Here is a 22,015-nt window from a genome sequence, read left to right on the forward strand (position 1 = left end):
AGTTATGTTTTGTGAAGTCTGTCTAAGACCTAGAGGTCAAGTAGATTGTTTCTTTCACTATGTCGTTTATGCATGTAGACTTTAAGTCAATACGACGGTGTTGTGTGTAGATACGAAAGGTTTGTCATGACGTCGTGTCGTTTATGTTTTACAAAAAAAATTTGACCCCAAATTTTCACATTAAATAAACGTATCGTCGGGGCGTGACAGAAGTGTCGCTCTCCAATTCATTGGGATGAAGCTGGTGAGAGCAAGTTTATTGGACTTGAGATGCTAGAACAGACGACAGAAGTGATTAAGAAAATCCAAGCTCGAATGGAGACGTCCCAGAGTCGTAAGAAAAACTACGCTGACAGGCGCAGGAGGCCTCTAGAGTTCGAGGCATCATAATTTTTTTTTCTTCTGAAAATCTCACCTATGCGAGGAGTAATGAGGTTTGGAAAGAAAGGAAAGCTTAGTCCGAGGTATGTTGGACCTTTAGAGATCCTTGAGCGTGTAGGCAAGACGGCTTATCGCTTGGCGTTACCGCCGTCTATGTCCAACCTCCACGATGTATTCCACGTATCCATGCTACGGAAGTACGTGTCTGACCCTTCGCATATTCTACAAGAGCAAGAGGTTGATATCCCTCTTGAAGTCAGATATGAAGAGCCAGCTGTAGCGACTCTCTATCGCAAGGATAAAGTTTTCAGAAACAAGACCATTCCTTTGGTCAATGTGTTGTGGAAGAGGCACGCTGTAGAAGAAGCCCCACTTGGGAGCTCGAGAGTGAGATGCAAAAGAAGTACCCTGCTCTGTTCTAAGTTTTGAGGACGAAACTCTTTTAAGGGGGTATGGATTATAAATGATAACTTTTGAATCTCTCGGTTTGTTACAATTAAATTATTGAGTGAATGATGGACGTACAAGTTTATCGAGTTAATTTAAATTATTTTAAGGTAATGGAAAATCTCAGAATAAATATATATTTTATCGAGTTCGTCTCGAATAATAAATTATTTTCCGAGGAAATATTCCAGAATTTAATTTGAGAAATAAATTCTCAAGGACGAGAATTATTTTTGAGAAACCTTAAATATATTTGAATTAATCGAGAACGAACGAGAAAATTCTCGATTCGCGTCATTTAATTAAAAATTCGATCGGGTACGGTTTTAGTCACAAAATTTTGTGATAAAGACGTGGTTGTCATGTTTTCTGGAGCCATTTGAAAATAAAACTTTGGTTCGGGGTTGATTTAAAAAGATGGAGAAAAAAGGGATTTAATGAATAAATTCTTTTTTTTCCTTCTTCTCTTATCTTCTTCTCCGTTCTTTTCTCTTCCTCACGCTTGTCTTCTTTCTTCTTCCTCCATCCCCACCGCTCGACAAACTGCACAAAAGAGAAAGAAAAAAAAAATCAACAGCGATCAAGAGCAACCTCCGGCCGATCACCATCACCTCTCCATCGTCTTTTCCTTCTTCTTCTTCTTCACTTGCGCTCGGCCACCAGCACCAGTCCGACCAAGACCAGAGAACGCGCGCGCCACCGGCCAAGAGTAAAGAATCGCCGCGTGTCTCAGGAGCTCCGGCGAGCATCTCCGACGAGGAAAAGAGTGGGTAGACGGTCTGGGTAGCTCAATTCTTCAAGCAAGGTAGGGATTTTCATGGCTGAATTGAAGAACTCGAAAATTAGGGTTTGTAAATTTAAATTTGGGGCTTTGATTTCTGAGTTGATTTGTGGAATTGAAATGTTATGGGACTCGTTTTGGTACTTGTTTAAGTTGTGAATTGGTTAGATTTTTTATTTTTTATGAATTTTGTTCATGAAGTTGTTTTGGCTGATTTGATGAAATTGAGGGTTTTGGAGTTTGAATTCTTGAGGATTTCGAATTTTGTGGTGTGTTGAACTAATTCTCGTTGAGTTAGGATGAGGCTATGATGATTTTGGGATTTCGAAATTGTTTGGGTTGGAAATGGTTTTAGCCGTGTGGTTGGTTATGGCCGTGTGACCTGTTTTGGTTGTGTGATTCATTTTGACTGTTTTGTGTTGATGATTCTGAGCCTCTGAGTTGTTGAATTGTGAAATTTTCTATGGTTGAGTTGATTCTCGAATTCGTGATGAAATTGTCGCTGAATTTTGGTTGGCCGTGTGGTTGTCTAGCCGTGTGACTTCTTGGCCGAGTGTTGTTTTGGGCCGTGTGTATGCTATGTCCGCTTATGCTTCGTAACGAAAAATTCTGAGCCTCGTGTTTATTTTTGTGGTTTGACTGATTATTTGATCGATTTGGTTCGGTTGTTCGTTTGGATTTGGTAAATTTGGGAGTTTGGGATTTTTAGTTTGAAGTCGTTAAATTGATTTGAGAATTGAGATTTATTCGACTTGAGAAATTAAGGTCGGTCTTGATTGGTTTGATTTGAGAATTTGGATTTGAAATTGGTGATTTGTGATTTGAGATTTGATATTTCGGTTCTGGATCGGTTAGTTCGACTTTGGATTTGAATAAGGATTTTATGACAAGTTTATGTGATTTAGTGACATGTTTAGCGCTGATTTTTTGACATGTTATGATTTGATAATCGACTTGAAATTTGGTTAAGATGTTTTGAAAGTAAGGTTGAATTTTGGTTAGTTCGATTCGGGATTTAGATATGATTTGAAATTGTTTGGTTATGGTTCGGGTATGGTCAGATTTGGAAATCTCTCGGGTCTCAGTGAAAGACCAAGAATTCGGGTTTCAAGTTTCGAGTGGGCACTTGGAATTATGAATTGACTCGATGTTCATTTCTTAATTTCACAGCTCAGCCACAGATCAAGTCGAGACGAGCGAGAGCCGGTGGAACCGAACGCGTCGAGTGATCTCGATCTCACTCGTGAGTCGTTTATCGTTTTATAGCGTTAGACTCGAGTTATTTTTGGTGATTTGAGATTGTATTCTAGAATCATTAATTATTTACTTAAGATATGTTCAAGAATTTAATTTTTCGTTAATTAATTTAGAATTCTCGATTTGTGTGATTTCAGATTATTTATTTATTTAAGACTCGTTAAAATAATGATTTGGATTTTATTTCATACTAATTCTTCGGTACGAACTCGTATGAGTCTTAAATAAGATTCCGAATAGCCGGGAAATAAGTGAATTAAAGTCTCGAACCCCTGAACCAACTCGTAATGGATCCCGATAACGAACCTTAAGCTCGTCAATATCTTCTCTCGAATCAAATAACTAATGAGGTTTCAACTTCGAGTTTTAGTTTTCTCGACGCTTTAGGGTATGCTAATCAGGACGTGTTGCGTCTCTGGAAGCGTGAAAAGCGAGGAAATTCTGGAAATCAACAAATTTTTAGACGATCTATTCCGTGTAAGTGTGGAGACTTAAGTCAACTACATAACTCTGTTTACGTGCATTGTTACTTGTTAGTAAACAAGAGTAGGAAAAGCCATAAAAACGAATAATCTCAAAGATTTAAGGCTTCGGCCGCTTTTTCCTGAAAACTTAGCTCGGGTTCGCCCGATAAGTTCAAACATAAGATTTGTGAAACCCAGCCTCTGCTACGTGATATAATTATCTCTTAAGATCTGTGCTTGACCCGTTAGAACGGAGGAGACAGGAAAGCCGCGTTTAACTCTCGAATTCGAATCGAGGGTAGAAGTACCAGGAGTCATATCCCGAGTCTTCAACTTAAAACACTAACAAGCATAAAAGGGAAATGAAATCTCTTTCAGGGTTTTTCCTGAGTCGCTCTCCTGTAAGTAGCATAGGTGTGTACTCTGAGTGCTGCAGAGTACCCGAACTCTAAAGAATTATTGTGTCGATTGTACCAAGATGAAATGAACGTTGACGGGCTATGAAGGCCTGGGGGATGGCACTGAGTAGTCATATATCATGGAGTCGACCAAGAGTCGTACCCGACCTTGTTGCTAGGCTATGAGGGCCTGAAGAATGCACCTTGACGGGCTACGTGGGCCTGGGGGTTGCGCCGACGTCGAATGAAGTTTGTACCATTATTGGATCCCAAACAGACGTTAAAACTATTAGGCCGTTGGACGACTGCTGCTCGATGTCTAAGACTGGTCTCTTGTCGTTCTGAAGGTTATAGCGGGGATGTGTGTAACCTTAAAGACGACAAGTACTAGTTAGAGTATGCGTGCATCAGTCATGCTCTAGAACTTGTTAGATTTGCATCCATGCATTCTTATTTGCTTCTTTGCATGTTACATGTTATCACATGGCATTAGTCGCTTTACTTTCTAAGTTAGACTCCCACTTACTGAGTCAATCGACTCATAGTTTTATGACCCTTGGTCATGTAGAAAAGGGCAAGGCGGCGATGTAAACAAGGAAGTTGAAGATGAAGACCGGACGTGTACCTCTTGACCTTTGGGCTAATGGGAACTCACCCGGGATCAACCTCTTCTATAGTAATATCTATATTTTGTTGAACCCCTTCCGTACTCTACGCTCCTAAAACTATCTTGTATAATTGCACGTAAACTCAGGAGCTGATATGTATGTATAAAGAGTCGTTGTGAGACTCAAAGTCTGAATTGAGAAAATCGAAAATTTTACCCGAGTTTTTCAGATAACCACATATGATACTTATGTATTATCGTCTTATGCTTTATGTAAGTATTATGGTTATTAGGTTTATTTAATTCTGTATCTGTTCGAGATGAGATATATTGTTATATTGAAATTGTGATCTGTGACGTAACTCACCGTCGCGGCTCGTGAACCGGCGGCGAGAGGTCGCGGGTCGTGACACATCGGGTTCAAGTCGTGCTAATAATCTTCGTGCTAATAATATTGTCAATTTGATTAAATATTTTCCTCGTGGGATCGACTCGTACTTACGAACTTTACTACTTGGGTGGCCACGTGCACTTGCGTACGGAAAAATCGCAACAAGTTTTTAGCGCCGTTGCCGGGGAAATTTTGTTTTAATTAAGATTAGATCAAACTAGTTTACTATTTGATTTTTTTTTTTTGTATTCATCTATTTTCATGTTCTCTTTTGCTTTTGTCAAGGTGCATGCGAAAGGACGGTGAATCGAGTCTTCTTCCGATCGACCCTAAAATCGAGAAAACCTGCAAAAAGAATCGACGAGAAAAGAAGACGCAATCAACGATGGAAGAACCTGGACCCGAACGACCACTCATGGAATATGTGCAACCCACGGTCCAAGGGTATCGCTCGGCGATCAAGAATCCATCGGTTGATTGGGAATCGAAGCTTCGAGATCAAATTGGGGATGATTAACATGGTTCAACAAAATCAATTCTCGGGAGCCCCAATGAAGATCCGAATGAGCACATCGCAAACTTCAATGAATTGTGTGATACTTTCTAGATCCATAATATCAGTACTGATGTCATTCGTCTTTGATTATTCCCTTTCTCTCTACGCGACCGAGCAAAGTCTTGGCTTAAGTCGTTATTTGCCGACTCCATTGAATCATGGGAAGACCTCTGCAATGTCTTCTTCGCCAAGTTCTTCCTGTTCGAGAAGACATCCCGATACGAAATGAGATCCATAGTTTCGGTCAATGGGAAGGCTAATCTCTACATGAAGCTTGGGCTCGCTTCAAGGAGATGCTGAGAAAATGCCCACATCACGGAGTCACTCTTCCGATCCAACTTCAGATATTCTACTACGGGCTGATCTCACCCACGAAAACTTTGGTGAACACTGCGGCAGGAGGCACAGTGTTAACTAAGACACCCACAGAGTTCCAGGAACTCCTAAACGAGTTGGCACGGGGCAATGACCAATGCCCGGTGGAGAAATGAATCATGAAGCCACCCCTAGCATCCGAGAATGCCATGACATCCACATCTGATGTAGAAGCAATTAGAGTAGTGACGGCTGAATTGGCGGAACTAAAGAAGCAGTTGAAGGAGATGCAAGCCACTGCCCATCCGATGCACTCAACACCAGAGCCATGCTTCTGGTGTAACGGGCCTCACTTCACCCAAACGCAAACGAGTGTCAAGCCGAGAATGCAAATTTCGTGGGGAACTACAATCGTCCAACATTCCAGAACTCCAAAAACTACTACACCGGCGCACGAAACAACCACCCAAATTTGGCATGGAAACCGCAGCCTCAACAACAACAGCAACATCAACAGGGGTTCCTAAATCAAGGATCGCCGCGGGGGTTCCAAAATCAACAACAAGGGCAGCAACAACACCAACGGGGTCTCCAGGCACAACAACAAAATCAGCCCGTCCCTAAGGATGAAATGAAGGAGATGTTCACAGCCTTCATGTCCCGAACGCAGACGTACATGCAGAATCAAGATGCGGTGATGCGCAACCTCGAAGCACAGATGTGACAGATGGCCACGACATTCAACACAAGGCGACAAGGCACGCTCCTAAGCAATTCCGAGCCTGATCCAAAAATTTAGTGCAATGCCATCATGCTTCGTAGTGGGCTAGTAGTCGACAACTCCGACAAAAGGATGGAGAAAGCATCGGACGAAGAAGTAAAGCCCGCAGCCCCGGAGATTCCAGTACCCCCTGTGATTCCTCAAGTAAAGATACCATTCCCAGAGCGACTAAAGAAAGTGAAGCTCGATAAGCAATACGGGAAGTTTCTAGACATCTTCAAGCAGCTCCACATCAACATCCCGTTTGCCGAAGCCATTGAGCAAATGCCAAACTATGCCAAATTCTTGAAGGACATCCTCTCTAACAAGCACAAGATCGAAGATTGTAGCACCATTGTGTTGGAATCGATCTAGGGTTTAAGAAAATAATTAACGCTTCGGTAAGCGGCGGAAGTTTAAAAATTTTCTTTTACAAGTAAAACCAGTTTTTACTAACCTAGACGAAAGAGCAAGTACACGTAATTAAAAACTATTATGAGCTAAGAAGTTTACTAACCTTTCTTGAAGCTTGATCTTTGAGAAGCTCTTAGAAAGTTGCAATGCTCGTCTCCCCTCGCAGCACGTCCCTCTTTCTTTCCTCGGTACCTCGAGCAACCACGAAAGTTTCTATCACTAAATCACTCGAGAGAAAAGGAATTAGTGAGTGGGCACTTTTAAACACTACGACTTAAGAACGAGTCTTGAAGTCGCAGAGCTAAACACTAGGTCAAATGAGGACCTAGGTGCCAAAACAAAGAAATCGAAAATGAAGAGAGAGAGAGAGAGAGAGAGAGAGAGAGAGAGAGAGAGAGAGAGGATCGGCCAAGTCTAGAGAGAGAAACTCTCAATCTCTAAAACTTTGGGTTGATTAGAATGAGAGGAATGAGGGTCCTATTTATAGGAGAAGGGTTGGCCTTGGAAAGAAGTAGTTTCCTCTTATTTTCCAAGTCTTTTTGAGCAATCTTTTATTGCCCAAATCTCCTAAATGGGCGCCTACATCAAACACATCCCCAAGGGATTAATTTCCTCTTTTATTCCATGCCTTGCCTTTGACTCTCTCTTGGCCGAAATTCTACTTTCCTCATAGAGGAAATTTGTTTCCTCTTTTTCTTTTGGCAAGTATCTACATACATTTATGCACAAAATAATCTCCCTTTCTCTTTGGGTTTGGGGGCCTATCACCTTCTAGAATGGGCTTCTAGAAGCTTTTCCATTTGTTCATGACAACATGAAAAAGGCCCATTAAGAATTTTCAATAAAATTCTTATGAAATGAAATTAATCCACAAGGCCCAATTAATCATATTATGGCCGAGTGTTACTTTTCATCAAATGACCTTGTCAAAAAATTTATTGACATTCATTTCATCATATGTCTCAAAAGACAAAAATACCATTTTGACAATTTTCGTTCTTGTTTTGACTTAGCTTCCAGTTTAACTATTCCTACTCGATGTGATTCGTGACAGTGACCTCATGGACCCAAATGAACAAAGCTTGAGCTAAACACTTGGACTCAAAAGTTCACAAACCTTTTCCAAGTTTAGCTTAATGCCAACTGACTCCACTAAACAGTTGACACTGAAAATCTCTCGGTTCAAATGAATTTATTTTCTACTCAAGAATTCAACCTAATTATGACGAGCGGATCCACTGAATATTATCTATGTTTACCCTTCATGAATGTCATCAGCTAGTCGGGATTTACTAAATTACCATTTTACCCTTCTAGCTGTTATTTCCTTAACTCCTTTGTCGCTTGTGAATAAGTTAGAAACAATGTATTGACGAGGAGCTAACAAGTCACATTGTTTCATCCAAAAGAGTCAGAACTCAATTTGGACACTGGCCAGTTCATTTATTCACACTCCAAGGAACAAAGCATGAGGTGACATACATTGCATTTCAGCAATCTTGTACATGAATTCCATATCTATGAGAACTTCACAAAGTTACTCATGACATTCTCACAACTTAGTACTTCACCAATAGGCCCTGTTCGGAATCACATAGTGAGTCCGAACTCTGACTTTCTCAAATGAGAATACGTAAGCTGTGAAATGGCATGTCTCATTTCAGGATTAAGGTAAGCATGATGCAATTCATACATAGTGACTTCGAGACATAAGAGGTTAAATGGTTTGTTCTTATCTTGTGTCTAGAAGTGCACTGGTCAATTCAGTACCTTCGGAAGATACCTAGAAGAACTATAGAGTCTCCAACTCTCAATGCCTCATAACCAGACATCATAGATTCTTCTAACAATCGTACTGAGGTCAATAGTCCTTTGACCCTAAGATTGCGAATATATCGTTTTAAGCAAACTACGAAGAGTTTGTTCATGCAAATCTACATTTGTCTCTTCGTAAGTTGTTAAGTTTGTTTATGGACTAAAAGACTAAGGTTTTATCATAAAGCTTCAAACTAAGAAAGAATGAATGAACGTTTCAACTTTTTATTAATGGATAAGCAATTTCAAGCAAGAGTCTTCGTGAGACTATATTACATCAAATGTACACAAACAGACACTACTACTCTTCTTGTGGGCACCATTGACAACACATTGCACTTTCGGAGGAGTGTAGCGCGATTCTCCAGAGGAAGTTCCCTCCAAAACTCAAGGATCTGGGAAGCTTCACCGTTCCATGCATGATTGGAGACGCCCACTTCAAAAAGACACTATGTGACTTGGGAGCAAGTATCAACCTCATGCCGTACTCCATCTTCCTGAAGCTCAACATTGGAGAAGTGAAGCCCACAAGAGTGACGCTCCAAATGGCGAACAGGTCCAGAAAGCATCCCCGAGGAGTGATCGAGGATATCCTTGTCAAGGTGGACAAATTCATCTTCCCTGCCGATTTCGTCGTTCTCGATATGGAGGAAGACAGAGACATTCCCAACGTCTTGGGAATACCATTCCTAGCCACCGGATGAGCCTTGATTGATGTCCAAAAAGGTGAGCTGAAATTACGGGTTCAAGACGAGGAGGTAGTTTTCAGCATGTTCAAGTCGATGAAGTACCCGAAGGCGAGGGACGACATATTCCGGGTAGACCTCTGCGACGCAGCCATCAACGACCATACCCTTCGTCCGGAGGAACCATTAGAGGTATGTCTTCTTAACTCATGTGAATTTGTTGACGAGTTTGTTAAATGTTCATCACTAGATTACGGGAATTACATGAATGGGTTCGAAGCAAACAAAAGAAAATACTTCGAGGAGCTGGGAGAAAGCACAAAGCGTGTAAAACCATCGATTGAGGTGGCCCCAAAGATTGAATTGAAAGAGCTGCCCGAGCATCTCTGCTACGCATACCGCGGAGATAAGGAGACACTTCTGGTCATCATCTCCGCCCACCTCAATGCTGAAGACGAAGACAAGTTGTTGAGAGTGTTGCGATCCCGCATGCCTACAATCGGATGGACTCTTTCCGATATCAAAGGAATAAGTCTATCTTATTGCACGCACCGTATCCTCATGGAGGACAACTGTCGCCATCGATAGAGCACCAACGAAGGCTGAACCCAGCGATGAATGAGGTGGTGCATAAGGAAATTCTTAAGTGGCTCGACGCCGGAGTCATTTACCCGATCTCCGGTAGCTCATGGGTCAGCCCAGTCCAGTGCGTTCCGAAGAAAGGTGGCATGATGGTGGCAAAGAACGACAACAACGAGCTCATCCCAACTCGAACCGTCACCTGACATTGGATTTGCATGGACTACAGGAAGCTTAACACGGCCACTCGGAAAGACCACTTCCTGCTCCCGTTCATCGACCAAATGCTTGATCGGCTTGCCGACCACGAGTACTATTGCTTCCTGGATGGCTACTCCGACTACAATCAGATTGCTATCGCCCCAGAGGTCCATGAGAAGACCACATTTACATGTCCGTATGCCACATTCGCTTTTCAGCGAATGCCTTTCGGGTTGTGTAACACACCGGCAACCTTTCAAAGGTGCATGATGGAAATTTTCTCCAACAGGATCGAGCGATCAATTGAGGTATTCATGGACGATTTCTCTGTTTTCGGTTCTACTTACGATGTTTGTCTCGAGAACTTGTCCAAGGTACTAGACAAATGCGTGGAGACGAATCTAGTCCTCAACTGGGAAAAATGCCATTTTATGGTCAAAGAGAGGATCGTATTAGGCCATCAAGTGTCGTCAGAGGGGATGGGGGTTGACCGAGCAAAGATTGCCATGATAGAAAAGCTACCACCGCCGATCTCGGTTAAGGGAGTGAGGTGTTTCCTGGGGCATGCAGGCTTCTACCGGAGGTTTATCAAGGACTTCTCGAAGATCATGAAGCCTCTATGCAGTCTCCTAGAGAAGGACGTGAAGTTCGAGTTCACGAAGGAGTGTGAAGACGCGTTCAATACACTAAAGGCTAAACTCAGCTCGTCCCTGATTGGGACGCCCCGTTCGAGATCATGACAAACGCGAGCGACTTCGCCGTAGGTGCGGTTTTGGGGCAGCGAAGAGAGAAGGCATTCCACACCATTTACTACGCAAGCCGAAATCTCAATGACGCTTAGTTGAACTACACCACCACCGAGAAAGAGCTTCTTGCCGTTGTCTTCGCCTTTGACAAGTTTCAGCCCTATGTCATTGGCAACAGAGTCATCATCTACACCCACGGCTAATCTAGTGGGTGCTAGTCCTCCAAGAGTTCGACCTTGAGATTCGAGACAAGAAGGGAACAGAGAACCTCCTAGCCGATCACATCTCCCACCTTGAAGATCTTGCCCACGTCCCCGACTATAGAGAGCCGATTGATGACAACTTCCGAGACGAGAAGGTGATGGTTGTGCAAGTGATTAACCCACCTTGGTACGCCGACTTCGTCAACTACCTCGCAGCCAACCTTTTACCACATGAGCTCACTTACCACCAACGAAAGAAGTTCCTCTCCGATGCTCGGCGATACTATTGGGAGGAGCCGATGTTATACCGAGAGTGTGCCGATTTGGTGATCAGACGATGCGTACCGGACGACGAGATGCTCTCCATACTCCGCCATCGCCATACACTAGAGAGCGAAGGACACTTCGGGCCAAACAAAATAGCGGCAAAAGTCCTCCAAAGCGGCTTCTATTGACCAACTCTCTTCAAGGACTGTCGTACCTTTGTCGAGGCATGCGATCGATACCAACGGACGGGCAACATGTCGAACCGGAACGAGATGCCACTCACGAACATCATGGAGATAGAGTCATTTGACGTGTGGGAGATTGACTTCATGGGGCCCTTCCCATCATCCTACGGAAACAAGTACATCCTCCTTGCTGTCGACTACGTGTCGAAGTGGGTCGAAGCAAAAACGACTCCGACGAACGATGGAAAAGTGTTGCTCCGCTTTCTTAAACAAAACATCTCACTTTTGCAATCGGCAATTTTAAGCCCACCTCAAGAAGTACAGTGTCACACACCGAGGGCATTGGCATACCATCCGCAATCCAACGGGCAAGCCGAGGTGTCTAACCATGAAGTGAAGAAGATCCTAGAGAAGACGCTTGGGATCTCGCTCAAAGATTGGGCCCACAAGCTCGACGACGCAATATGGGCGTACCGGACGGCCTTCAGGACGCCGATAGGCATGTCTCCGTACCGGCTCATCTATGGCAAGGCGTGCCATCTCCCGGTCGAGCTCGAGAACAAGGCCATCTGGGCTATGAAGATGCTCAACTTTGACCACCATGCCGCGGGGCAGCAACGACTCCTTCAACTAAACGAGCTCGACGAGTTTTATCTCAACGCCTACGAGAATGCGAAGATCTATAAAGAGAAAACGAAGGCGTGGCACGACAAGAATATCGTGCCGAAGGAGATCTTACCGGGCCAACAAGTGTTGCTCTTCAATTCTCGGCTCAAGCTATTTCCGGGAAAGCTCAAGGCACGATGGTCCAGGCCGTTCAAAGTCAAGCAAGCATTCGCGTCGGGTTGGTTCAAACTCGAGAGCAATAGTGGAGCCATTTTCTCGGTGAACGGACAACGGAGCAAGCCGTACCACGGTGGACTCTTCGAGAGTGAGAAAACCGTGGCCTACCTTGACATCATCACATAAATCGATACCCCGTCAAGCTATTTGACGTTAACTATACCACTTCTCAGGAGGCAACCCGTGATTCTTTCGTCGTCTTTTAATTTATTAAAAAAAATTAAAAAATAAAAAAAGGGGTTGTGCGGCGCACAAAAACCCAGAAAAACACATGTGCGGCACATAGGGTGTGATGTGCGGCACACAGGCCCGCGGCAGAGTCTTTAAATTGGTTGTTGTGTTTAATTTTCACATTTTTTTCAAAACCATTTCAGCTCTTCTCCCTTCTTCTCCGACCCTAACGTTTTTTACACTCAAATCCATCACATTTTCACAAAATTAACACCTAATTCAACACCATCAACACTCGTGTAACATCAATCTTCACGTCATTTCTTCGATCTATGTTGATTTGTGCATTCGTTCATCATTTTTCCCGAATCACGTAAGTTTTTTATTCTTAATTTCTTTGAATTTCGTTGCTTGCATTGAGTTATAGGAGTGTTTAGGACTTGGATTTCATTGATTATAATCGTTTGTGGGCAAGTTTGATTCATTATTTTTCCATTGTCATCATTTTTTGGCATGCCCACTACGTATTTGTAAAAATGTCCGAATGAAATTGGTGAGGTTTGTATTGTTAATTCGAATTGATTTGTGCTTTTCATATGTTTATAAAGTATGGATTATGAGTTTGAATGAGAAAATGTTACGTTTGGGGGTGATTTTATAGGTTGTGTAGTCGCGGGTTAAGTTGACAATACCAAGAGTCGAGAGCGTGCGTGGACTTAACGTTTGTTGTTGGTGTTGTGTGTAGTATGTCGACAAGCCAGAGAACAAAGAAAGCGAAGAAGAACCAAGCTCCGTCAAGTGCGCCTCCTTCTTCCTCGGTAGTAGGATCGAACAATAAGCTCGCCACACGAAACTACATACCGGAGAGAGAAATAGACGTCACCGATGACGCCGACCTCTGTGGCCACATCCTCCAACAAATCCAAGCGCGACATTGGCAAGAGTTCACCACGATCAATACAAGGCCAAACCTCTCGGTGGTGCGAGAATTCTACGCGAACTTGAGTGTCGCTCAACGCAGGGCCATGACGGTGAAAGTTCGGGGAGTTAATGTACCAATTTCTCCCGACGACATCAACGAATATCTTGAAATCCCTGAAGTGGATACAACGTGGTTCAATAACAACGAGAGGAACCTGTCGCTCGGTGACATCATTCGTATCCTTATCAAAAAGGGTCATAGGCTGTGGAGACTAAACCTGAGTCGAAATGCTGCGAGAGCACTTCCCGTGGTTTATGCAAATCGGTTCGTTCGTGCGTGGTCATACTTTATCAGCTCCAATCTCATGCCACACACGCGAAACCACAAGCCGACAAAAGATAGGGCAATGGTCTGTTGTCAATGGTGCCCACAAGAAGAGTTGTAATCTTTATTTTGTACATTTGATGTAATAAAGTCTCATGAAGACTCTTGCTTGTAATTGCCTATTCATTCATTAATAAAGTTGAAACGTTCATTCATTCTTTCTTTGTTTGAAGCTTTATGATAAAACCTTAGTCTTTTAGTCCATAAACAAACTTAACAACTTACGAAGAGACAAATGTAGATTTGCATGAACAAACTCTTCGTAGTTTGCTTAAAACGATATATTCGCAATCTCAGGGTCAAAGGACTATTGACCTCAGTACGATTGTTAGAAGAATCTATGATGTCTGGTTATGAGGCATTGAGAGTTTGAGACTCTATAGTTCTTCTAGGTATCTTCCGAAGGTACTGAATTGACCAGTGCACTTCTAGACACAAGATAAGAACAAACCATTTAACCTCTTATGTCTCGAAGTCACTATGTATGAATTGCATCATGCTCACCTTAATCCTGAAATGAGACATGCCATTTCACACCTTAGTATTCTCATTTGAGAAAGTCAGAGTTCGGACTCACTATGTGATTCCGAACAGGGCCTATTGGTGAAGTACTAAGTTGTGAGTATGTCATGAGTAACTTTGTGAAGTTCTCATAGATATGGAATTCATGTACAAGATTGCTGAAATGCAATGTATGTCACCTCATGCTTTGTTCCTTGGAGTGTGAATAAATGAACTGGCCAGTGTCCAAATTGAGTCCCGACTCTTTTGGATGAAACAATGTGACTTGTTAGCTCCTCGTCAATACATTGTTTCTAACTTATTCACAAGCGACAAAGGAGTTGAGGAAATAACAGCTAGAAGGGTAAAATGGTAATTTAGTAAATCCCGACTAGCTGATGACATTCATGAAGGGTAAACATAGATACTATTCAGTGGATCCGTTCATCGTAATTAGGTTGAATTCTTGAGTAGAAAATAAATTCATTTGAACCGAGAGATTTTCAGTGTCAACTCTTTAGTGGAGTCAGTTGGCATTAAGCTAAACTTGGAAAAGGTTTGTGAACTTTTGAGTCCAAGTGTTTAGCTCAAGCTTTGTTCATTTGGGTCCATGAGGTCACTGTCACGAATCACATTGATAGGAATAGTTAAACTGGAAGCTAAGTCAAAACAAGAACGAAAATTGTCAAAAGGGTATTTTTGTCTTTTGAGACATAGGATGAAATGGATGTCAATAAATTTTGACAAGTTCATTTGATGACTTAATGTCACTCAGCCATATTGAAATAATTGGCCCTGATGAATTAATTTCATTTGATAAGAATTTTATTGAAAATTCTTAGTGGGCCTTTTTCTTGTTGTCATGAACAAATGGAAAAGCTTCTAGAAGCCTTTTCTAGAAGGCTATAGGCGCCCAACATACCCAAGAGATAGAGAGAATATTTTGTGCATAAATGTATGAAGATACTTGCCAAAAGAAAAAGAGGAAACAAATTTCCTCTAAGGGAAATAAGAGGTAGGCGCCCAAGTTGAGAAAGAAGCAAGGCAAGGAACAAAAAAGGAAACAAATCCAAGGCTTAATGAAGCCCACCTTGGCCGAGTGCATCATAGAGGAAAAGAGGAAATTGGCTCATGAATATGTGATATTCTATAGAAGAGGAAACTACCTTATTGAAGGTGAGACCTCTCCTATAAATAGGAGCCTCATTCTTCTCATTTTTCTCATTCATCCAAGTTTAAGAGATTTGAGAGACTCTCTCTCTAGAACTTGTGGCCGAAATCCTCTCTCTCTCTCTAGTTTATTTTCGATTTTTTGCTTTGGCACCTAGGTCCTCACTTGACCTAGAGTTTAGCTCTGCGACTTCGAGACTCGTTCTTAAGTCGTAGTGTTTAAAAGTGCCCACTCACTGATTCCTTTTATTTCGAGTGATTTAGTGATAGAAACTATCGTGGTTGCTCGAGGTGCCGAGGAAAGAAAGAGAGACGTGCTGCGAGGGGAGACGAGCGTTGCAAACTTTCCAAAAGCTTCTTCAAGGTTCAAGCTTCAAGAAAGGTTAGTAAACTCTTAGCTCACATTGATTTTTAATTACATGTACTTGCTTCTTTGTCTAGGTTAGTAAAAACTGTTTTTACTTGAAAAGAAATTTTTTAAAATTCCACCGCTTCTCGAAGCGTTTAATCTTTTTCTTAAACCCTAGATCAATTCCAACATGGTCCTCTACGCCATTGTGGTCGGCCACGCATTCAATGTGGGGAAGATCATCCGGAAACAAATGGAGACGATCGCAAGCACACCCGAGAACTCGAACATGGGTTTTCCCGGCCTCATCACCGACATGTGTAGGAGTTCGAGAGTAGCTTTCTTCAACAATGATGAATACGGCAACACGGGCCCGAAGATCAGCTTGGCCTTTATCCAAACCCTTCACGATACATCGTTGGGTACGGCTTAACCAAATGGCCAAGGCTTCTACGAAGACGATCGCAACTCCGACTCCGAGGAAGAAGAAGAAGAAGAGGCGAGAGAATGAGGAGATGACCAAGCTGGTCCGAGCGAGCAACATCGATGTGGCACCACCGACGCGTACTACGAGCAAATGCTCGAGAGGATGGACCGGCTCACCACCACCGTGGAATGCCTCGATGGGCACAACAGAGAGCTCCACGATTATGTAGCTCAACGGTTCGATAGGCAAGATGACCACCTCAACTACATTGACTATCGACTCAATCACATCGATGCCTTCAACACCGAGTATGGAGAGATAAGCACCGAGTACCATCGATTTCAAGAGGAGGCCTACGATACATGGGTCTACCACCCGACACGGGAAGTGCATCCACGTACTACTCCCCTTTCCCGGCATATCCTTCGCGTCTCTCGACTCCCTATGAGCAACCACCCCCATACTATGGAGACATTCCCACTCCGCCGTACGACCAAGCACCATACCACCATTCACCACAACCGCCACTGTACGAGTAGGGGAGTTCGACCACCCCCGCAAGATAGGTTTTCTTCCCATTTGTTCTCATTGAACTACATTCGGGATAATGTAGATTTTAAGTTTGGGGGATTCTTGTTTTGTGGATTTGTATATATTAGGATAATTTATGTGTTGTTGAGGTTTTTAGGTAGAAATTGGTGTAAATTGTCTCGATTGATTGTTATATTGCTTGCCGATGATATTGTAATGCCATAAGCTTTAGAAGTGAGATTTGTTCATGAACTACTAGGTGAGAAAGAATTTGTCGAGTTCTAGAGTTTCCATATTTGACCCGAATGATGCATGTCTCGACCCTTCAGGTAATCTTGGATAGTAGCTTGACCGATCACTTGATTGAAAACACCCACAACACACTAGAACCTTCTCTAATTCCTAATCGAGGCAAAATAAATTACACACTAATCTAAGTCAAAATGAAGTAGGCATTAGGATGAGCCACGTGGACCTAAATAGCCGACCCGATCATGGATATCCATTAGAACCTTTTTTTAGAAAAAGTCAAACACGACCCACCCGTTAAGCTAGCTACGACTTCATCGCTTTATCACATCTATATGACTTGTTCATAGAACGATCCTCCGAGTCACAAAAAAAATTGTCAAAAACTCGTTAAATACCATCGTTGTTTTTATTCATTCACTGTGTAAAAAAAAGAAAACAATGAAGAACGCCCATCTTTAGCGTTGCGTATATTATGTTTATTTGTTTTGAGTTTGTTGACGGTGTTTAAACGAGTAGTTTTGACTTGGAAGAGAGTTTGAGTGAGTCTAAAGAGGTGAGTAGTGACCCTAGTTAGCTTAGCCATGAACCGTGAAAATATCCATATCTACCCATACCTAAGCCCAACATTACAAGCCTTAAAGACTTACCGATTGACTAGAAATGATGTGTGTAAATTAGTGGAGACTAAGGGAGAAGAGGGGCATATGGGTGTGCTGAGCCGAAATTCACGAAATTAGGCATTAGAGTGTTTATTGAGAGGGGTTGGAAGAGTTGCAAAGCCTTGGGAGTCGAGAGTGAGCGAGATACGAAAGCATTGAAAAACGGTCAAGGTAACTCGAGCTTGTAATCTTTCTTTCGCATTTAGTAGTTGACTTGAAGTTTAAAATCATGAATTCTCACTTGTATGTAAGTCTACGCATTATGGTTAAGGCAAGCGATTATCGGTCGAGGCGTGAAACACCAAGCTCTACCATTTTTTAGGTTTATTGCTTTTGTGTGATTTTGTTTTATTTTATCGCTCGAGGACTAGCGACAATTCAAGTTTGGGGTTATTTGATAAGCGCGTTATAAACGTGTTTGTTTGTACTTTCGGAAGTGAAAAGAAGTTAGTTTGAGAGCATTTTCATGTGTTTTGGAGTTTTTTTTTCTTAATTTTCAGAGTTTGGAAGTTCAAAATGACAAATAGAGCATCTGAGGACGATGGGGCAATCGCAAGAAGTTCAGAACATCTTTTGGATCTCGATTCCGACACCCGGAGCTCAAGATAAGTGGTTCAAGGTGAACTGGCCCTTCGAAGCAACGCACAAACTTCCAGAGTCTTGTGTATTTGTCCTGTGCGGCCCCTGTGCGGCGCACAGCCATTGGAAGACCCTGTGCGTTCATCCTGTGCGTTGGGTGTGCGGTGCACAGGCTGCCTAGAAGACCTGTGCGGCGCACAAGAAGATGTGTGCGGCGCACATGCCCCGATCCCCACTTCTTTGTCACGCGTTTTAATTGTAATCCAAGCCGTTGGATGCGATCCGACGGCTCATATGAGCTCCGAAAAACCTAGGAAACCTACAAAAAAAACTTTAGTTTATTTAGAAACAGATCTTTTGCTTTGTTTTTAGTTTTGTTTCTCATTCGTCCGCAAAAATCCTAGGGAGAGAAGAAGCGTTCAGAGAGGATCATCGTCGCCACAATTTCGTTTTCACCATTCACAGTTTTTATCTCTATTCTCTGAATCTTTGGAACTCTCATTTTTATTAATACAATTCAGTTTTTAGACATGATTGCTTTATATTCATCTCCGTTTATTCTCCGTTCAATCATGCACTAAATTCGTTAAGGGCTATGGTGTAGCGAGTGAGGAATATGGTTATGGATTCAATCATGTCAAATTAATATTCATATGCTCTATCATGTTTGTTTATTTTAATTCCGTGTGTAATGCTTGAATTCGATTGGCTAACGTGTTCATGATATTAGGATTGCTTGATGCTCGGAAGAGATTAAGTTAGTCGTGCGCAAGGATTAAACTACCGGGATACATTCCTAGGCTAGACATAGTTAGGCTGTTTCGGAGTCGTGTGAACGTTCTCGTTTTTAATGCTAACCGTTGTTTTTAGGGGTTGAGATCGAGAGAAGAAATCCCGGCACAAGTTTAGATTCTTAGATGTTCGAGAGAAATCTTAGATTACCATTATCGTGAGCGTGATTAGCAAACATAAGAGAGTGTGTTTTATGCTTGATTCCCGAATCAAAACCATAAGAATAACTTGTGAAGCCATAGTTCTTGCTTTCTCATTATCGTAATCTATCGTGTTTTAAGTGCTTTTAATTTTCATTCGTTTTTAATAACCATCACAATCATCAAATCATCGGGTTCAAGTCGTGCTAGTAATCTTGCCAATTTGATTAAACATTTTCCTCGTAGGATCGACTCGTACTTATGAACTTTACTACTTGGACGGCTACGTGCACTTGTGTACGGAAAAATCGCAACAACTTCAAATAGTCAATTCTAAAAAAAAAAAAAAAAAAAAAGCAATACTAACAATAACTAAAAATATTATTTCTTCAAATAAAAAATCTTTAAACATCTACATTCATTTTTTTAAAACATTTTTAAATCGATATTATAAGTTTTAAATTATTAATGTCATTTTTGTTATAAGAAGACTTTTTCATGAAATTAATAATTCAATACTAATAATAATTTTTGTTATATATATATATATTTAAAGCTGACACGTATACTAGCTAGCATTTATAGAAAAGACATGCAAATCTCAACGTGATAATTGAAAGAAAAATTAAGAAAAAGCTAACGAAGGACGACACGATAATAAATATGTAAATACGGAAATTGATATTGACCTTACTAGTAGTTGAAATCTGATCTTAATAAGCTCATCAACTAATAAGTTCTTGAACATCTCAAATATAAAACGACACCATATGAAATCATTTCCTAACTAATATATATTTAATAATAACAAAAAGAGAGAAAAAATTAATAAGAGAGGAGCAAGATAATAGCAATAAAGAAAAATATAGTGTGTTTATAAATGAAGAGGAATTTTTTTTTTCATGACTGAATGTATCTTAGAAAAATATATTTTGCATTTAAGTTGCTCTTGAATCTATAAAGGTAACGTTAATAAAAAAAATGTTAGTGAAATAAATATTTTACTACTATTGATCATGTTCTACCTAAATAGCTAATTAAAAGTAGTAGATTTATAAAACTGCTAGTAAAAAAAATTAAAAATATACAAATATTAAGTGCATGTTCATAAATTTTTTGACACTGATAAATTGTTTACTTATTTATTTAGGGGAAAATATCAATAGTATCCCTTGTGTTTAATCGAAATGCGAGATTTATCCCCTCCATTTTTAGAAATATCAGACATATCCCTCCAGTTTAATATAAATGACATATACATCCCCTACAAAAATGTTATATTACAAATATCACCATTTTTCGTTTATTTTTTACAAAAAAATAATTTGAAATCCCCTAAATACCCTTAATGAAATAATTTTTAATCTTCTATTCTATATACAAAAAAATTAAATTAAAAAATTTCTTTATAAAAAGTTAAGATTTTTTTTTATAAAGAGAGATTTTGATTTTTTTTAATAAAATAGTAAATAAATAATTATTCTATTAAGGGTATTTTGAGGAGTTCAAATTATTTTTTTGTAAAAAAATAAACCAAAAGGGTGATATTTGTAATATAACATTTTTTTAGGGGAGGTATATGTCATTTATATTAAACTGAAGGGATATATCTGATATTTCTAGAAATAGAGGGGATAAATTTCGCATTTCGATTAAACACGAGGGATACTCTAGATATTTTCCCTTTATTTAGAGTGGTCAATATGCTTATTAATGGTGTAAAAGTTTTTAGTTTTCGTTTCATGAAATTAATAACTTAAAGAAATTTGTAATTTACTAGACCATTCCAAAGATAAACTAATTTATATATATATATATATATATATATATATATATATATCTCTCTCTCTCTCTCTCTCTCTCTCTCTCTCTCTATCCTTTTCTTATTTTGAACCATGTTTTTTCGCTCTCATCCCCTCTCAAACGCCGATTATGTGTTCTTTTGTTCTGCGTTTTCGAGACTAAGACGTAATAAAACTCCAGGGTCATCATTATCGTCGTCATTTCTTCTCATTGTAGTGTGGCCCAAATACTCCAAGTTCTGTCTATGAAAAACTATAACTTTTTGTAATTTTTTATTTATGGAAATTTACGGAAATTTTCAGGAAATAAATGGAAATTTAATGAAGATTAGTCTTGGTTTTTAGGTTTACAGAGAAAACCTGAGAAACAAAATTTGTGAAAATTTTTATTTTTAATTAAGAAAGTATGTTGAAATTTTTCTAGAAGTTCGGAGCCCATAACACTTGTCATTAATAGCCGAATTTTAAATTTTTTACTTTTTTTTTTGTTAATTATAGCACGTTTAATATGGGTATATTTAAGTCATATAATTGTCATTGAGTATTTTTCTAAATGTTTACAAACGTTGGCTATATCCAAATTTTATAATTTATTTTGTTACAAATATACAACGCCCTAATTTAAAACTTATAATAAAAAATGTTTTAAAAAATGTAGATGTTTAAAGATTTTTTATTTGGAGAAATAAAAATTTTAGTTATCTTTTGTATTGAATTTTTATTCATAATTAACTATTTAAAGTCACTATTTAAGAAAGTGACGTCAATGATAATTTTATATTCTGTGTTTTACAAAGAGTAACGTCCCTTTATTATAAAGTGACGTCTAAAACTTGTGTTTTTTTTTTAAATTAGCCCAATTCATCATAACTCATCTTATTTCCGATAAGTTTCGATGAGTTCCAATGAACTCCAATGAATTCATATGAAATTCATCGGAATTTATTGGAAATTAGAAATTAAATTGGTCAAAAAAATATTTTTCTCTGAATTTTGATCAAAAGTCAAATTTTGAATATTTTCTTAAAGTTTGAGGTTTA

At 40.2% G+C, this 22,015-nt stretch overlaps 2 protein-coding genes and 1 non-coding gene across 3 annotated transcripts; 2 read left to right on the top strand and 1 right to left on the bottom strand.

The window, feature by feature from the left end:
* The first annotated feature begins 429 nt into the window (after nucleotides 1-429).
* LOC149402786 (uncharacterized) lies at nucleotides 430-810 on the top strand. Its single transcript, XM_089608529.1, has one exon. It carries the CDS (start codon nucleotides 430-432, stop codon nucleotides 808-810), a length of 381 nt encoding a protein of 126 aa, XP_089464655.1.
* A 4,690-nt stretch (nucleotides 811-5,500) lies between these two features.
* On the bottom strand, nucleotides 5,501-5,604 carry LOC149402787 (small nucleolar RNA R71). The gene has a single exon (XR_016296245.1). It is a non-coding gene; the product is annotated as a small nucleolar RNA R71 (small nucleolar RNA).
* A 5,918-nt stretch (nucleotides 5,605-11,522) lies between these two features.
* Nucleotides 11,523-12,422, top strand: LOC149402788 (uncharacterized). Its single transcript, XM_089608531.1, has one exon. It carries the CDS (start codon nucleotides 11,523-11,525, stop codon nucleotides 12,420-12,422), a length of 900 nt encoding a protein of 299 aa, XP_089464657.1.
* The last annotated feature ends 9,593 nt before the right edge of the window (nucleotides 12,423-22,015 follow it).

This window comes from Urtica dioica, chromosome 3 (assembly GCF_054948205.1).
Source record: "Urtica dioica subsp. dioica isolate 48M chromosome 3, U.dioica_male_clone48M_v1_H2, whole genome shotgun sequence".
NCBI lineage: Eukaryota > Viridiplantae > Streptophyta > Magnoliopsida > Rosales > Urticaceae > Urtica > Urtica dioica.

Excerpts from the sequence above, each read along its gene's own strand:
- LOC149402786 (XM_089608529.1), top strand. The coding sequence starts at position 430 with ATGAGGTTTGGAAAGAAAGGAAAGCTTAGTCCGAGGTATGTTGGACCT.
- LOC149402788 (XM_089608531.1), top strand. The coding sequence starts at position 11,523 with ATGTCGAACCGGAACGAGATGCCACTCACGAACATCATGGAGATAGAG.